The sequence below is a fragment of the Chlamydotis macqueenii genome, chromosome 1 (assembly GCF_036417535.1).
Source record: "Chlamydotis macqueenii isolate bChlMac1 chromosome 1, bChlMac1.mat, whole genome shotgun sequence".
In the NCBI taxonomy this organism is placed as follows: domain Eukaryota; kingdom Metazoa; phylum Chordata; class Aves; order Otidiformes; family Otididae; genus Chlamydotis; species Chlamydotis macqueenii.
Genome location: NC_141556.1, coordinates 66,184,084 through 66,201,470, shown reverse-complemented (window position 1 = coordinate 66,201,470; position 17,387 = coordinate 66,184,084). Strand labels below are relative to the sequence as shown.

The 17,387-nt window shown below is 36.5% G+C and overlaps 1 protein-coding gene across 3 annotated transcripts in view; it reads left to right on the top strand.

Moving 5' to 3' along the window:
• FGD4 (FYVE, RhoGEF and PH domain containing 4) overlaps positions 1 to 17,387 on the top strand; it is a 91,109-nt gene that overhangs the window by 64,327 nt on the left and 9,395 nt on the right. For all 3 annotated transcript variants that reach the window (XM_086755093.1, XM_086755094.1, XM_086755090.1), the window contains exons 5-14: positions 891 to 980; positions 3,053 to 3,198; positions 7,763 to 7,919; positions 9,017 to 9,155; positions 10,077 to 10,135; positions 10,763 to 10,909; positions 12,718 to 12,890; positions 15,745 to 15,775; positions 15,947 to 16,042; positions 16,443 to 16,568. In XM_086755093.1, the coding sequence (XP_086611219.1) occupies positions 891 to 980; positions 3,053 to 3,198; positions 7,763 to 7,919; positions 9,017 to 9,155; positions 10,077 to 10,135; positions 10,763 to 10,909; positions 12,718 to 12,890; positions 15,745 to 15,775; positions 15,947 to 16,042; positions 16,443 to 16,568 (1,164 nt within the window). The remainder of the gene's footprint in view (positions 1 to 890; positions 981 to 3,052; positions 3,199 to 7,762; positions 7,920 to 9,016; positions 9,156 to 10,076; positions 10,136 to 10,762; positions 10,910 to 12,717; positions 12,891 to 15,744; positions 15,776 to 15,946; positions 16,043 to 16,442; positions 16,569 to 17,387) is intronic.

The following is a 17,387-nucleotide window of genomic DNA, read 5'->3' as shown; positions in this document are numbered from 1 at the left end:
AGACTCAGATGTAATTAAATGTGAATGCTTTTCAGCACTAGCACTAAATCTGGAAGAAAAATCTTTTAATAGAAGTGTCCTTTTATTGAATCTGACACTTGTGAGCATAAGGCATTTCCCCAATATTTTAATATTTTAGAAGTCTGTGCTTTCATTCTTTGTTTTGAAGTAACTTCTCATAGCAAGTCGTAATTTTACCTTCTAATGTATTTAGTTCAATATTGAAATTTGAATGAACTTTTAAAATTTCTGTTCAGCAGAAGAATCAAGAATATATTTTGTGGAATGACAAAATTTAAAGTGAAAACTTCCCTTAAGATGCAAAAGTGACTTCCATAAAGATGTGGTGAAGGAGTTCTCTAATTGCAGTCAACAATTAATCAGCAATGAGTGTATTGATGAATATAAAACATTTTGTATGGTATTTTTTTCAGTAATTCTGTTGTGCAAAGAACATGCAGTTCAAATAACTTTTGAAACGGGGGTGGAGGCAAACACCAACTACTCCCATCTGTTCCATCTTACTCTGCAAATCAGTTCTTCCAGCTCTGAAAGGTCAGTGGTACTCGACTACCAGACTGTGAGCTGATCTGTTAAGTAGGGAGTTGGTGCTCTGGTAAAGATCGCTGTACGAACTGAGGAATACTAAATGTTTTAGGCTTTGAATTTTACTTAGCAGTTTGATTTTTATCCTCCTCTAACTTTTGTATTTCTTGATTAAACTGCTGGAAAGTTTGTATTTTTCAAAATGGAATGTCTATTACTAAATGTGAGGCTTGGATTCCAGTTGCTTTTTGGACTGTAAGGTAATCATATGTCTTTTCAGCTTTTTTTTACTATTAAATTATGTTTCCTTCAGCATCCTAAGACCTCTTCTTATTTTCCTCCAGGAGACCGACGAACAGAAACTTCACAAAATTGCCAATGAACTTCTGCAAACAGAAAAAGCCTATGTTAGCCGACTTGACCTCTTAGATGGGGTACATTTTTCTTGAATTTGTTTTTATTGTCTTGCTTGAATTCACTTGAATGGCTATGCATGTGTGTATATAAATTACATAAGAGGTGGTATGTTTTTCACATTTTGCTGACTTTTCCAGTCAGTCACTTGCTCTTGTCACCTAACTTTGCCTATGTTTTTATTTTAAAACCACTACATTTTCACAAGTAGTAGATATTAATGCAATAGGTTCTGTGTGTATAGATGTCACCGTAAACAATAATAGTGCAAACCTCATACTGATAGCCCTTGCAACAAGGGGGATGGATAATGTTATCCTCACTCATTTCGTGGCTTCTGGTGATGTGAACGAGACGGGTATCGTTTTATGATACTGAAATCACCTGCCCACTAGAAAAATACTGAATCTTTCAAATTTCAGCCACCTGAAAATACTTTTTCTTTAGAGCCAAAGAACCTAGGAAGATGCCCATTCTAAACTGTATTTGCCCTATTTTCCTACTCCATGTTTAGACTGAGTCCTATTGAAGTGAACAAGCATTACTCTTCTTGCAAGGATTGAATTCTTGTGCTCTGTAGAATCAAACTGATATTTCTTAAATGTGGAAGTCTGTAGTTCTTGAGTATTTTCCTTTTTAAACCTTGTTTACTTTCTCACAGAACATCTATACCCATTTTACCTGGGTACCTAAAGCTGTGCATTGTCTTGCTTCATGATATTTTTCTCAGACATCACTACTGAAATTTCTCAGTTCTAATGCATAAGTCTTGCACACAGAGTTGATTAAAAGTAAAAAGTCCCAACTGATACAATAATTGTTCAGACTGCTTGGGGATCGGAGTAATTGTCCTCATGAAAGTGGATTTACCTAGCAGACCCATATTGGGATGGATATATGGTATGTTTTACAAGACAAAGTATTTGGGGAGAAAAAGAAGAAAAAAAAAACCACCACCAATAAAAAAAGAAGAACCTTTGATGTAGAGAAGTTTTTAAAAAATATGGAAAATGTTTACTTCATTCATAGGTTTTTCTGATGGGTAACGTACACTTATTTTCCTTGATTTCATCGTAAGTGCATTCCTCCCATGCCTGGTTTCCAGTCTGCACAGAGTTCTGAAAATTCAGTTTCAAGCACAGCTGCTCAATTGCTGCTAATGAGAGGAAAGCAGAAGACCGGGAAGGGACTGTTATGTTTCCAAACTGGATTTAAAAGCTATATAACCTTCATATTCTTCAAAGCAATTTGTCAAAATTAACTAACTGTCCTCTTGGAGATGCAGCAAATTGAGCATATTTAAAAGTAAAGGTTAAAGCGTCCAGCTTTTTCCCTTTGAAAACACTTTTGCTGTCTCAGTTGGGATTACCAAAGTTCATGTCTTCAGACTCTTCTTCTTTCCCAAGCTTCTGAAGCCCTTTCTAGGGAGAAGCAGTCTGTTCAAGCATGGGAGAAGGAGACAGGGGGCCATAGCTCCCCATAAGCACTGTTTTATGTGATGTGCATGCATTTTGTACCTACATCTAGTCAGGCAGAGCTCACTGATGGGGAAATAATTTATATATTTTTAAAGAGACTATAGTAGAGTCCAGTCAGAATGGGGATCCTTTTGTGCTTTAAATGGTATCTGGGGACTGCTGATAGTCTGCCAGCTACTTGGATTTCAAAAGAATAAGGGGATACAGCGTACAAGGAGAGTGGTTGGGCTAATGGTGATCAGACATCATGCTAATTGAAAAGAAAGCAAGAATGGAAAATACGACTGGAAGACTGGGAAAGCTGAGATAATCTAGCTGGTAAAACAGACAGGATGCCTGGAGTCAATCCAAAATGGCACTACTTCAGTTTGACTTTCTTTATGTCTGCTCTGCCTGCGGCATTTTCCTGGCTGACAAGAAAAAAGCAGAATGTAAGGGGAGGAGAAGCTTTTAACTTCTGGTGAGGGCAAGGCAATAAATGAGTTTGTCATTACCTGTACATATTATTGAAACATTAATCTTGCCCCAGTTGGAGAAGAAGGGGTGGATAGGTCTTCATCCATTGATTAAAAGTAATAGGCTGATAAGTTTGGGGTTCTTTTTCTGTATTGCAGGTATTCTATTCTAGACTCCTTGAGGAAGCCAACAGAGGTTCATTTCCAGCTGAAGTGATTAACAAAATCTTTTCTAATATTTCATCAATAAATGCCTTCCACAGTAAATTCTTACTTCCAGAACTTGAGAAAAGAATGCAAGAATGGTAAGAGGTGATTCACTTGTTAATGTATTACTAAAACCGTGTCTGTAGAAACTCTGTTATAGGATTGAAGTAGGGAAAGTACCTTCATAATTAAGTGCTCCAGACCCAGGAAGTACTGTGGGCAGGAGAACATCTGTTCTTCCACTCTTTGTCAGGATCTGACTCAGTAGAGGACTTGCGTCATTTGCTCAAAATAAAGGACATGTATCTCAGTGAAGCTAGTGAGATTAGTCATGATTAAATGCCTTGCTGAATTAGAAGTTTAGACTGAAATGATGTGCTACCTGGTGAATTAGTTGCACAGAATACAAAATTGAGATAAATAACATGTATATGTTTTGTGCTACCTTTGCAGCACAGTAATCTTTGTCATTATTGCTTTCTGTATTAAGGTGAGATACATTCTTTTTTTTCTGTGTTTTGGTTTTCTGTTTGAAACAAAAATCCATGTCAGGTATATTTTGGGGGCATTTTTCCCCAAGCTTTTCTTGACCTCTATTTGGAGCAAGCAAGAAGGATAGCTGAGGTGTAAATACACTCTGTAATGATCATGTAAAGATATTGTAGTATCTTTATCCTGCCTCAGTGTATGCGATTCTGGAAATATTAAAATATAGCCATGTATTTTTGGTCTTTTTTTATGTAATTGTCAAAAAAAAAAAAAAGTCCCAGACCATTGCTACTTCCCTACCTTATTCGGGAAAATGTGTCACTTCATTAAAAAAAAAAAACTACAAATATTGTTTCATCCAGTTGTTTCACCTCAGCACCTGTTTGGCTCCTGTATTCCATGTTATCTAGGATTTATTATGAGGAATTCAAGTGTTTGTCCATATATTATTTCCAGTTACACTTTTATATAACTCCTTAATAGTCAAAAATCACACCAAAAATTGAGAATGAATGTATTTTTGTGACATATATTAACATCTCAGACCACACAGTGGTGCTTTAGACCTATGTCTAAATGTCTCCTAACTCTGTAAGATGATTCCCCTTTAAAATGATGAATCTTTAAAATAGAATAGTTACCATGCACAAACATATGCCCCGTATAGTCTATAACACAAGAAAGTCAATAAAATGTAATAAGCATCATGAAATATAGCAAAGCTTACACCGTAACTTATGTTCCTTGCAGAATGACCGTTTAAGGTAAAACCACCCTTTTTTTCTTCTAATCAATTGATAAAACCTGGTAGGAAATATGAATGCCTAGATTAAAATAGAGTGCATATTTATGGGAAGTGGAGTTTAATTTATTGCAATGATGTTTAAAAAGCAGTGTACATGACATTGTCAGTGCTGCCTATATTTGAAATAAAATTTGTGACATACACTTAAAATTTTGCTATAGACACTTTATAGAGCATGGAAGATGGGTTGCACTACCTTATGTATTTGCGAAATGCTAAATCAGTTACTAATATGGTATGTATTATTATATAGCTTCAAAGGTTGAAAAGTGCTTTTGCAGATGAGCTTTGAATATTCATGCAAAACTAATAAATTGCATCAGAAGGATATTATCTTTCTGACATGACTTGGAAACAACCTCTGTGCTGTACCTGAGACAGCCTGTTTAAATGGCCATTATGCTTTTGGGAGGAGTTAGAAGAAAGGGTGCAGTTGAAGAGAATTATTTCTCATAACTGCTGAAAGAAAAATGTAGGATAACTTTCTCTCCCCATCACCAGTCTCTGAAATTGTCTGGAACAACAGCTTCTGCTAGGTACGGAGTTCACTTTCCTCGGCAGTTCCCCTAATTAGATATAGAAAATACATCAGTATCTTTTATTGGTAGGCTTATGCTCTTCTATTTTCTTTAGCTTCCAATAAAAATAGATGAAAATTTCTGTGAAACTTCCCCTGAGTTGTGGTTTGTTCTGAAAACTTAAATTAAAAATATATGGTTTTGCAACTGGGATAAGTGGATCAGAAGCAGATTCTTCATTCTTAGAAAAAAAGGCAATGTGAATGTAAGCTTATCGGGTGGAAATGAAATTGTCTGGTAGTTGCATTTTGAATGAGTTGAGCAACAGCTGGAGATTAATATCTCTTTTACAACATATGGCTTGAAAACACTGGAAGCAGCCTTGTTGCAATATATTTGCCATGAAAAGAGCATAACAGAGCATAACAGTGATCCCACATCAAAGTACTTAAGTAACTCTGTCTTTTGTACCCGAGGATGACCAATAGCAGATACCTGGGGAAGAATATAAGAAGACAGCACAATCACCTCTGGTGGGGCAGGGATGGTGAAGATAGTATTTCACTCTTTCAACAGTTTTGCAATCTGTGGCAATTAGAGAGCAGATCTACTCATATAATTTGTTTTGCTTTGCAACTACAACTTTCAATTTTGTTGGATGCCTGTTAGCTTGTATGATGGAAGAAAGCTGTTGTTCTGTAGTGACCTTGTGATTTTACAGACCTTTCCTTAGTTTTCTTGCAGCCATGACAGTTTTAAATGTGATGGAACAAATCATGATTAGTAAGTCAGCTGTTTCGTGTTTGTGTTTTTAGAATGCAAATGTGAATACCATCGTGGTCTGATAGCACAGAAATACAAAGTGTTTCTATACCTGCATTACAATGTGAAGTCCTATTTCTTATCCACAAAATGATGCTACCTTTGTTTTATGGCAACAGTGCAGTGCTGATTTGGGTCTATGGTAATAGTTCTCTTTCTGATCTGTCTATCCAAGAGAACAGTAACTGTCCTGAACCTGATGACACTTAGTAAAATTTAATATTTTGGCTTATGGTGCATAGCATTTGAATATGAGATGAAATAGTTGTCTATACTTACAAGCCCATCGAGGGAGGATGCTGTTCTCAGAAAGTTCTACTCTCTGAGACTTCCCTGTCTTTCCTGTTCTTCCAGAGCTCTTTGTACAACATGGACTTTGTCTTTCTTACTTGAAATGATGGTGAATTTGTGTTTTTTTACAGCCTCAGAGTCTTTGGACTTATAAGGGCCTTGCATGAAAAGTAGTTATTAAATTTTTGACTCTTCAGAGACAGTGAAATTGCAGCACGCTCTGTAAATGAGCAGCTGCAGGTATCTAAAGAGCAGGCATAGCAAACTCTTCCTGCATCTTGGTTTATAAAAGTTTTAACATTTTCTTTTAATGTCTGTCCAGTGATAGCTGTGAAACAGTTAAGCAGAAGTATTATTTTTTTTTGTGCCAATTTCCTTAGATAAAAGATTGCCACAGTCTTTTCTGCTTTAAGTTTTTTTAATTATAAAATTTTATAATTACTTATCTTTTAAATTTATCAGAAAACTTTAACTGTCTGTGTGGGTTTTTTTTTTTCTAATGACCTTTAAAAATGTATTCACGTTTCCTTTGGTTCTGTTGGAATTGGCATGATTTGTATTTTATTTTCAATTAAAAATTATGCTGCTACACTGCAATGAAATGCCAATCCGGGGAAATAGCATTTAGTGAATCAAAGGAGTGGGTTTTTGTTTTAAATTGTTAGCTTGCCTTTGAAAGTGTATGTGTCTGCTTGCCTGTAGAGTAACCACAACACAAATATGTGAAGCTAATTAGGAGTGGAGAGCCTTGATGATTTGAGACACCAACTTCCCACTCTGTCTTGTCCTCTTCTCTAGTTGCCAGACCCACCAGTTGCTCAGATCTCTGACAGGTCTTACACAGGTACCTTCTGCCCCCCTGAAGGGAGCTGGAACTGGACCAGCCTTTGCCAGTTCTGGCAATATTCACTATTCAAATAACTTTTTCTTTCTGCACAGCTTTTCTCTTGGAGAATTGGTGTGCTGGAGTAGACTGCAGCAGATTGCTTCGCTTTAGACCATTACCACAACATTGATTTCAGACTTTCAGAAATCCAGAGCTACTGAGTTTCTGAGTCTGTCCTTGAAAATGAAACGTGAAATGTGTTTCCTGTTGTAATTCTTGGAGATGCATGTATACCATTCTGCTTTCTTTTTGTGCATTGAGAGTGCACCTTCAGTCTGCCTCTCCATCACTTTCTTTACTATTCTGTTTTATGTGAAGATGCTATCAACAATTGGGAAAGATGTGGGAAAGTTCTTACAAAAGACTGGAATCCAAAGGACTCTCTCTACTTAGTAGGTTTTCTTAGATAAATAATGATTTGTAGAAGTTGTAAATACATCTATTTATACACAGAAGGGAAGCTGTACAGTGTGGATTCAGTCCTCAAACAAAACAGCAGGTTTGATATTTAAAGAGTAAAGTATGCTTGAAAGAAGATAATGTAGTTTTAAGAAACAGCAAATAAAATAAATTAGGTCATCTTTTGTAAACAAAGCCTTTCAGGTTTTTCATTATAGATAGCTTTTCTTTCTTCAGTGTTCTATGTGACCTATAATACTCATACACAATCAAAGAGGATTCAAATAATCTTTCCATGTTAACTCAGCTCAGTTTTAATGGTTATGTTGGAACTCTATATGCTGCAATCCCAAACAGAAAAATTCTCTATTAAACACTTGAAACTGTTTTATAACCTTGTGTGACTCTTTTCTTTCCTGTTTGCTCTGAGATTCCGCCCTCTTACTTTGCAGGTCTACCACCCCCAGAATTGGAGATATTCTGCAAAAGTTAGCTCCTTTCCTCAAGATGTATGGAGAGTATGTTAAGAATTTTGATAATGCAATGGAATTGGTGAAAACATGGACTGAACGGTCACCTCAATTCAAATTCATTATTCAAGACATTCAGGTAACTGGGAAAATAATGTAGATCACCAAGTACTGTAAGCATATATAAAAACATGTAGGTTTGTGGGTGGTAAAAAGGGATTAACAATAAGATCATCCCTTAGAATTTAGAGCTCTTGTTTTTCTCCTCTTCATGCTGCATTCTGTTTCTTCTCCTTCTCCCTTCATGTGTGCACAAATATCCCCACAAAGCCAGACTTCCCACTGCAACATAGAGAACCAAAGTATAAAGACTGATACATGAGAAGCCTAAAAAAACCCTACATTTTTTTGTAGACACCAAAAGTACATACTGTTTTAGGATAAAATGACATATCAGTGCGAATATAGATCCTTGCACTGAATCTATGAGTATTCTCTTTCTTCACACCAGTGCTGTTATGCAGAATACTACTCTTTGGAATTATATAATGCTGAATGCCGACCCACAAAAGGTAAAGAAAGCTTAACAGTTAAGCAATCATTGTTCTTTTCAAAGTGTGTTTTATACCCTCTAGTGCTCCCTGTAGGTTTCTCTGTGAATTGGCAGATAGCATACGGTATTTCTCCTTAAATTTTGTTGCTCTGTAGGGTCTTGTGATTCTAAGCCAGGGAAGACAACTACATGTATTTTAATGTATTCTTTTAATTGCATCTAAGATTATGGAAATGAATATGCATCTTAAAACACTGCTGAGGGGATTTACATTATAAATGAAACTCAAAGCGCTCTCTTCTCAGATAGATGAATGAGCTATAAAAGTATATTTTAAGAGTTGTTTTCTAATAAGTGATCATGAACTGTTCTAATTAGTTCAGTTGTAATTATTTTGTCGGAGTTATTACAAAACTAGGTTAAAATACAAAACGGTTTGGGAGCTCTTTTTGATAGGACTTTTGTTTAGGAATTCTAGTGGATGCTTAGAAAACTTTACAATTTTTAGGAAAGAGTTTCTAACTATTTGGTTCTAATTAAAGTAGTTCTATTTTCTTTCAGAAGCTCTATCATGCATGTTTCAAAGTACATTATTTATGTTTTATCAATCATAACTCATATTTTACTGTATCCTAATAACATTTTTTTGCTGACTACATTGAAATATGTTCACAATTTTTTAGAAAGAAAAAGTATGTGGAAATTTGACATTGCAACATCACATGCTAGAACCAGTACAACGTATTCCACGTTATGAGATGCTTCTAAAGGACTACCTAAGGAAACTGCCTCAGGATTCCCTAGACTGGAAAGATGCTGAAAGTAAGTCTCTTCTAGCCATTAAGAGACCTATACTAATAAGATATTAGTAAGCGGATACTGTAAATTAAAAATATTTTCAGCAAAAATAAAGGGAAGAAGCAAAGTTCCTCTGAAAAAAATGTTAGGATTTCTTCAGCGGAGTTATAGGATTCTTTGAAAAAAAATCTGCTTGAATAGTGAATGAAGTTAATATAAAAACTGTAAAACCTTTAGTATCCTCCTCCTGGTGTACATAACTTTTGTTTTAGTTTTGGAATAGCGCACAAGTTTTGAATTGTTTGCTTTGTGGATGTTCAGGGGTTGTGGTGGTTTTTCTTTTTTTTTGGTCAACATTTTTGTTTGCTTTATGCACATTTGGAATGTGTGGCTCTTGTGAAAAAAATTGAGTAATTTTTAAGCTCCTGAAGGGAAAGAGAACAGCCTATTTTAAAATTGATTCCTCTCTGTATTTACTCAAGAACAGTTCAAGCTGTTTTCTTGGATTGTTCAAAATTACTTGCTAGATAATTTTCTAAAATATTTCATTGTTGTACCATTACTGTAAATATTTGCAATGTGAGCTGTTCCAACTGAAAACCATAGTATGACATTCTGGACTACTTCGAGAAAAGAGGACAGACAACTGTGACTATACATGCCACAAAAAATGTGATTCTAAGTGCTGAAGCTCTAAAGTAATCTGCAATAATTCTTGTCTAATCTTTCCAGATTATAATTTCTTTTTGCTAGCTGATTTTCTTATGCTTTTCACTTTACCTTGGTTAGTTTTTATTGATAATTTAAAAAATTCATTGTAGTATGTCATTTACATAAAAATGACAAATATAATTTCATAGAATGATCAATTTTTTAAAACATGTAATATAAAATATGTAAAAAAGCAGCTTTTTGATTTTACTTTTTTCTTTTTCTTCTGTTTAGAATCCCTGGAAATTATATCCACGGCAGCAAGTCACTCTAATAGTGCAATAAGAAAAATGGTAAATGATCCTCATTTCCCTCTTGATTTTTTTAATGTATTATATTTGAGTATCTGGTGAAGCTAGGAGTGTGAATTGCAAATCTTCCCTAAAATGACAAAAATGGGTTTCCTGGGTACAAGTGATTTCTCCTACTTAATGTATTTAAGAATGGTTGACAAAATTTGGCATTGCACCTAATTCTCTCAAGTGGAACACGGGACAGAGTAGGTTCCTCTCCAGGCTCAAATAGCTGACACTGTGCTGGACTCTTAACCTTGTTTCATCTGTTTCTGCCAGCGGAAAGATAATGTTTGCAAAGAGTAGTTACTGTTCCTCTCCCACATTTGTCTGGTGAAATAGGTACTTCATTAAGTATGTGAGATATTTTGGGCAAAAAATAACACAGGTTATATGTGTAACTGCATTTTTAAAATTACCATGGAGATAACATTTCTAAAGTACTTGTTATTGTATCAACTGTGTTAATCAGTCTGCATGGCTGACCGTACATACCGGGTATATATATGTTTTTCAAAGCTGACATTCTCCAGACTTATACAAGCTTCCCATCATTTCACTTAAATATGCTTAAAAAGAACTGTGCTTTTAATTAATAAGTTTTATAACTGTATTTTCACTGTAAAGGAGAATCTAAAGAAATTGTTAGAGATATATGAGATGCTGGGAGAAGAGGAAGACATTGTGAACCCTTCAAATGAACTGATAAAAGAAGGCCAAATCCTTAAACTTGCTGCTCGCAATACATCTGCTCAAGAACGGTATCTTTTCCTAGTGAGTATGGTGGCTGTATACCATTCAGAACAGAATATATGGTTTTAAAAAAATAGGACCAGTGTCAAGCAATTCACATTTAAATAAGTGGCTACTGATTATAAATGCAGTTCCTAGAGCATGAGAATTGTGACATTCTCATGAAACTGAAATGTAGAAGCTTAGGATTTTAGTTCTGATCAGCTGTGTGTGTTGGCGTCCCAGTAAGTCTCAAGGTCCTGTGGGAGCTTGGTATCATGGCAGGTCATCCTCCTGTCAGTTGCCTGTGTCCTGTCTTGGGACTAACAAACTACAGCCATGCTCCTCCCTTACAGCCCTCTTTGAAAACATTTGATATAGTTCATTGCTTCCCATGCATTAAAAATTGCCAATACATTTTTGCTTATGGGCCTTTGCCATTGCATGTCTTCTGGTTAATAAATACTAGTTACAGGTTGTTGAGGCACACACAACTCCTGTTTATCTGTGCTTCAGACAAAAGGAGAAACCATTGAATAGTAAGACCGCAAATGGGACTAGAAAACTGATTAAAATGATGTGCATTTCATATGAGAGGTGACAAGTTCAAACGTGCTGTATCTGTGATACAGACTAGACAATAGGCTAGACAGGATTTCTGTGAAATTTAACTGAAGCACGTTTCTCTTTTTAGTAATTAATTGTGAGAAAATGTGATGGGGAAAAATGTGCAAAAATTAAAATCTGTAGATCTAATAACTGGGCTTCTAGACTGGGGTTTTAGACATTTAAACATTATTTGAAGTTCTCATCTTTAATAAGGAATATATCTTTGTCCTGCTCATGTATTTTTTCCCTGTGATATTGTGGGTTTCATTGAATAAAATCTGCAAGACAGAAATGTTCTTCTATCTTGGAGAAAAAGCAAATAATGTCCTCAAATAAAATCAGTTACAACTTCTATAAAACCAAATGTTTTTGGTACAGGGTTAATACAAATGTATACACTGAAGAAAAGAGTTCTTATTCTGCAGTTTAGAGTAGGTTTTGCGGAACTGGGGTGTAAGAATGGGCTTTTCTAACAGAAGGTTTACAGTGGTATAAAATATTCAGCTTGAGTAAAGTTGATAGTAAGTGCTATGAAGACTGCTGCATATACAGAGCAATTTTTCTATATCCGCTGAAACTGTCCTTTAATCTTATTTCTAAAACAAGTAAGGAGTTGTCTTGCATGAGAGCTTTGGTCTTCTCAGACCTGTTGGAGCAAGTCCAGAGAAGGGCCACAAAGATGATCAGAGGACTGGAGCACGTCTCCTGTGAGGACAGGCTGAGAGAGTTGGGGCTGTTCAGCCTGGAGAAGAGAAGGCTCCAGGGAGACCTCATAGCAGCCTTCCAGTACCTAAAGGGGGCCTACAGGAAATAAGGGGAGAAACTCTTTAGCAGGGCTTGTTGTGATAGGACAAGGGGTAATGGTTTTAAAACAGAAGGAAGCAGATTCAGACTTGATATAAGGAAACAATTTTTTTATGATGAGGGTGGTGGAACACTGGAACAGGTTGCCCAGAGAGGTGGTGGATGCCCCATCCCTGGAAGCATTCAAGGCCAGGTTGGATGGGGCTCTGAGCAACCTGATCTGGTTGAAGGTGTCCCTGCTTCTTGCAGGGGGGATGGACTAGATGACCTTTAAAGGTCCCTTCCAACCCTAACCATTCCATGATTCTATCAGCTGAGCAAGAAAGCACATGCTTTCTCGCCCGCTGACCCAAGCTTTGCGATATTGTCTCAGATCTCTGTATGTGTGGTTTTGTTAATGCAAAGCCATGTGTTGTTTGGGTTTTTTTTCTTCACAGTTTAACAATATGTTACTCTACTGCGTCCCAAAATTCAGCTTGGTAGGATCAAAGTTCTCAGTTCGAACCAGAGTTGGCATAGATGGTATGAAGATTATAGAAACTCATAATGAAGAATATCCACACACTTTTCAAGTGTCTGGAAAAGAGCGAACACTAGAATTGCAGGCCAGGTAAGCAAAGGCTTTTTAATCTATTTTTTTTTTTTTAGGACTAAATATACAAACAAAGGAGTGGACTGATAGATTTGGAGTAAGATGCAGTGGGCTTCATCTTAATATCAATATTTTGAAAATAGCCTAGGCTGCCAAAACCATAAATTATCAGTCCCAGAATATCTTGGAATAGAAGATGCATCTACAATATACAGTGCATTGCCTAGCTTTGCAGAAATACCCAAGATAGTACTGAATGGACTGGCTGGAAGATTGAAAGCAGTGTACCTCGCCGATGCAAAGGCAGTCTGTTTGACATGTGTTTTGGGACACGGAGTGTGTTCATCTCTGGGCAATGCTGCTGCCTCTAGTACCTGAGCCACCTTGGTACAAATGGGTCTGTTCACCTCAGGGCATGTCCTCCCAACAAAACTCTCCACCCCAGTAGGTTTATGTCCGCAGAAGGTAGTTTTCTACAGTAGTAGATGGGCACCTGCTTTCCTCCATTCTCCAGGCCTATTTCCAGTCTACTTGTTTTCCTCTGTTCTCAGGTATCAACCTCACCCTGCAAGGCAAGTTCTACCTGTTGTTCTTGGGTCCTTTTTCTCTAGTTGCACTCTTCTGACTGGAACTTTTCTGCTTTCCTTATTAGTCCCTGTATCCCCTACTTGCTGGGTAACCTTCCTGATGCTGCTTTTTGCATTGCTTAAACTAAACCTTCCCTTTCTAGACTGACTCACTTCAGATACAGGAGGATGCTCCACCTCTCCTTTTGGAGCCCTGCCTAAAGATCCTATTTTTAGCAGCCAGGATTTCATTGCAGAAGGGCAAGGATTAAATAAGCAGGAGGATGTCCATGGTGGATACAGTTCTGTGTTGACACCATGTATTTGGGGACAAACCATAGCTTGCTAGCAATGAACTTCCAAGCTACTTTCCCTTACAGAAAAAAAAAACTTGTAATATTTAATGAGAGCAACAGCAGTGAATATAAAAATAGAACAGCATATAGAAATTTACCTACACTATCACTGAATTAAAAATTAAATATATACTTTGAAAAATGTAAGAAAAAAAAGCTTTCCACTAAGATCTGCAAGACTTCTGGGGTACGCTTTTGGCTATCAATCACATCTACTATAAATTGCTGTTGATGTCTTGCTAAGTATTTGGCAAGTTGTTATGCCATATACCAATTCCAATGGTGAAAGATGGCATCTTGCTGTACTGTTTGTGAAGTATATTTTAATTGGAAGAAAAATGCTACAACAAAGTAAGTTTACTTTGTTAACTTCCCTGTATTACCAGTAATTGAAAGTTTATTGCATTAGTTTTTCAGGTGTGAGAAGAACATGTTTTCAAGTTTTGTTTTACTAACATTTTTAGACTGCATTAAGTCTGTACAAAATTGTGAAGGAAATTCTTATTCAATTCCTTCTCGAGAATGAGATCTTATTCAATTATATTAGAATAATCTTGTTTAATGTATGAGTGTTGTGTGTACCCTATACTCTAATGTCATTAATTCATGAGCTGGTATTGTGTTGTAATGTTTAGTTTACCCTGAGTTTTTCTTTACTAGTAGACTTCTATTTATTTTTCAGAATATTATTTGAGTGTATTTTCAATCACTGTTTTTAAGCAGCTGGTAAATTATTTCTATGAGAGGTTGCTGATCTGGTATGACATTTAATAGCTCAGCTTTTGTTGTCTAAGCAGGTAGGAAGATTTATTTTGGCTGTTTAGACAGATTTCTTCTGCCTTGTATGCAGATGGTAGGTGGGAAGGGGAAACACTTGTTTAGGATTCTGCTTGCTTAAAAGTTGTACTAATACTGCAAAACAATATATGAGGAACCATTTTTACTGAGATGCTGTAAAAGCTCTCTTTCACATCCTTTGGTGCAGTCTATAGAAAAATAAAATTTTGCATGGCTGATACTGCATGGCTACAGAGAAGGTTTCTTTCCCACATCGTTATCCAAAGAGGAGGCCACTTTTGAAGAGCCAGGTATACTGGCCAATTAATTGTGTTCATTCTCATCTTTCTGACTTAAAGTTTGCAGATAAACTTTGCAGTTTTCATTACTAGCACTAGCCAGTAGTTCCTAACAGTACTGTTACTTGTGATATAAGATGCTTTTCCAAAGGTTTGAATGTGAAAGTCCTGCTGATTAATTTAAAGACAAAGCTGTCATACAAGATCAGAGTTGAATAGGCTTCCTCTCTCATCTCTGTCTTGCCTGTGTATCTCATCTATACTTACTGTTAAGTCATCTGTATCTGCTCTAATGCATAAAAGGGAAAATTCTGCTGTTCGGTTTATAATATTAAAAAACATTTTCCCTTTTGTTTAATTGGATACTCTTCTTGCCACAGCAGACAAGTTTAAACAACAGCAACAACAAAAATTAAGGAAATTATTTTTGTTGGGGGAGGGATGTTTTAAGAGATACACAGGAGAAATGCTAGTATGTGAACTTAGTAGTGCATAAAATGAGAGCAGAAAAAAACCACCTATACCTAAACTTTGCATTGTGTTTTCCTCTCTATCCTACTCTTAAAAAAAACCCAACAACAACGAAAAAGTCAAAAAACACCAGAAAAAAAAAATCTACTTTCAACTTGAATTCACTGCATAGTGGTTGCAAACTTGTGAAGCTTGAAGTCATGCTTTTGTTTTCTGTTTTAGTTTGGCGAGGGGTGGGGGGTGTTGGTTTTTTAATTTTAAGTTGGACAGTTAACAATTAGTATTGTTGAAATTTAAATTCCTAAGAATTACTTCAGAAATTTGGCTTTTGCAAGAAGTTGTTGATAGTGAGATAATGTTTCCTGAACTAGTTTTGGACTAATGTGTCAAATATTTCTTTTAGTTCTGAACAGGATAAGGAAGAATGGATAAAGGTAAATTAATCTACATTCCTTATTTTCTAAACACTTTTTCACTGAAGCAATCAAAAAAGTAATATTCATATTTTCTGGCTGTAGCTTCCCTCTGCTGGGAATAACTGGTCAGAATGCAGAGAGTCCATTTTAAATTGAATATGTTTGAGGAATTTTTCATTGTTTCCTTAGGCGCTTCAGAATACTATAGAAGCTTTTCAGCAGAGGAATGAAACTTTCAGAAATGCTATAGCTAAAGAATATGAAGACATGCCTGTTGAGGTTTCTGTAAGTTGCTGTTATTCCTTTGTAACCTTAGTACTTACTTTGTTCTTCAATCACTGGAAAAAGTTTGGCAGAAACTTTGTTTTCAAGTTCATGGTTCTTATAGCAGAGGAATTACAAAGTAGTCATCTTGTTGGTAATTGTTTTTCTTCAAAATACCAAATCTTATAAACATGCCTCTTTCTTTCTTGAAATGCATAACAGAGTATCCATTTAGTGATGCATAATGATTTTTGACTGGATTCTTTGTTGTTTCTTGTATAGATTTCAAAATACATCTTGAGCTATGTTTTGCCATTTCCTTTCCAGAGGAAGAGAATAATTATTTTCTCTATTTAGAGTACTGAGCAGCTTTTTATACTGGCTTTTTTTATTCTCCCATCCTCCCTCTGCCCCCTTTCAGAATGCTGAACTTGGGAAAAGAGCACCGAGGTGGATACGAGACAACGAAGTAACCATGTGCATGAAATGCAAGGAGCCCTTTAATGCACTGACAAGGAGAAGGCACCACTGCCGAGCATGTGGACATGTAAGTGCAAAACCCTAGCTGCTGTAGCTGGTGAGTAGGCTTGGAAATGGGTCTAAGCACCTACTTGACTTCCGGTGGCTGCTTGTTACACTGCAGAGTTTGTTGCTGCATTTGTGGCTGAAAGGAGAAGCTGTGTATAACACATCACAAAGGATCCTCTGTCTGCTTTAGCTGGCACAGTAAATTTGGAAGTAATTTGGAGCAGTGGAAAATGCACGTTTGTGTAAAATGTCCCAAGCCCCTGGACATATCATATTGTTACTTCTGAGTGGCCTCCACTGATCTCAACAGTTTCAAGACCATCTTGAGCTGGCATAAGCCAGTATTATCCCTGGCAGCACTGGCTGCCTACTCTTCCCATTCTCCTACCCCCTCTCTCCTCTTCTGAAGAAGATCTTGAGGCCCTGCAGTTTTTCGTTGGGTCACTTGGAGCTGTTCCCAGCTGAGTTCAGTGTGTAACTGTGTGAACATGCACGAAACATCAGGGAAGGAGAGAAGGTTAGGATGGGGAGAGAGTATTACTGCTGCTGTCCATGTATAATGCTACGGTACCACATGCCACTTTAAAGTAACCATAAAATAGTGGTATGACTTGAGGGTTTTCAGAAGTTGACAAAAGCAAACATACTGTGCTTTCTTTTCTTGCCATCCAGCAGCTATGCCTTTCTCCAGCAGATGGTAGTGCAAGCCCAGGTTTAATATCTGTCTTACAGGTTGTCTTGTATGATTTCTTTCTAATGTTTTTATGTGGTATGAAGGTTTACTGCATTCACAACGCTGCTTTTATGCTTTGCAGGACATTAGAGACTTTTTCAGAAG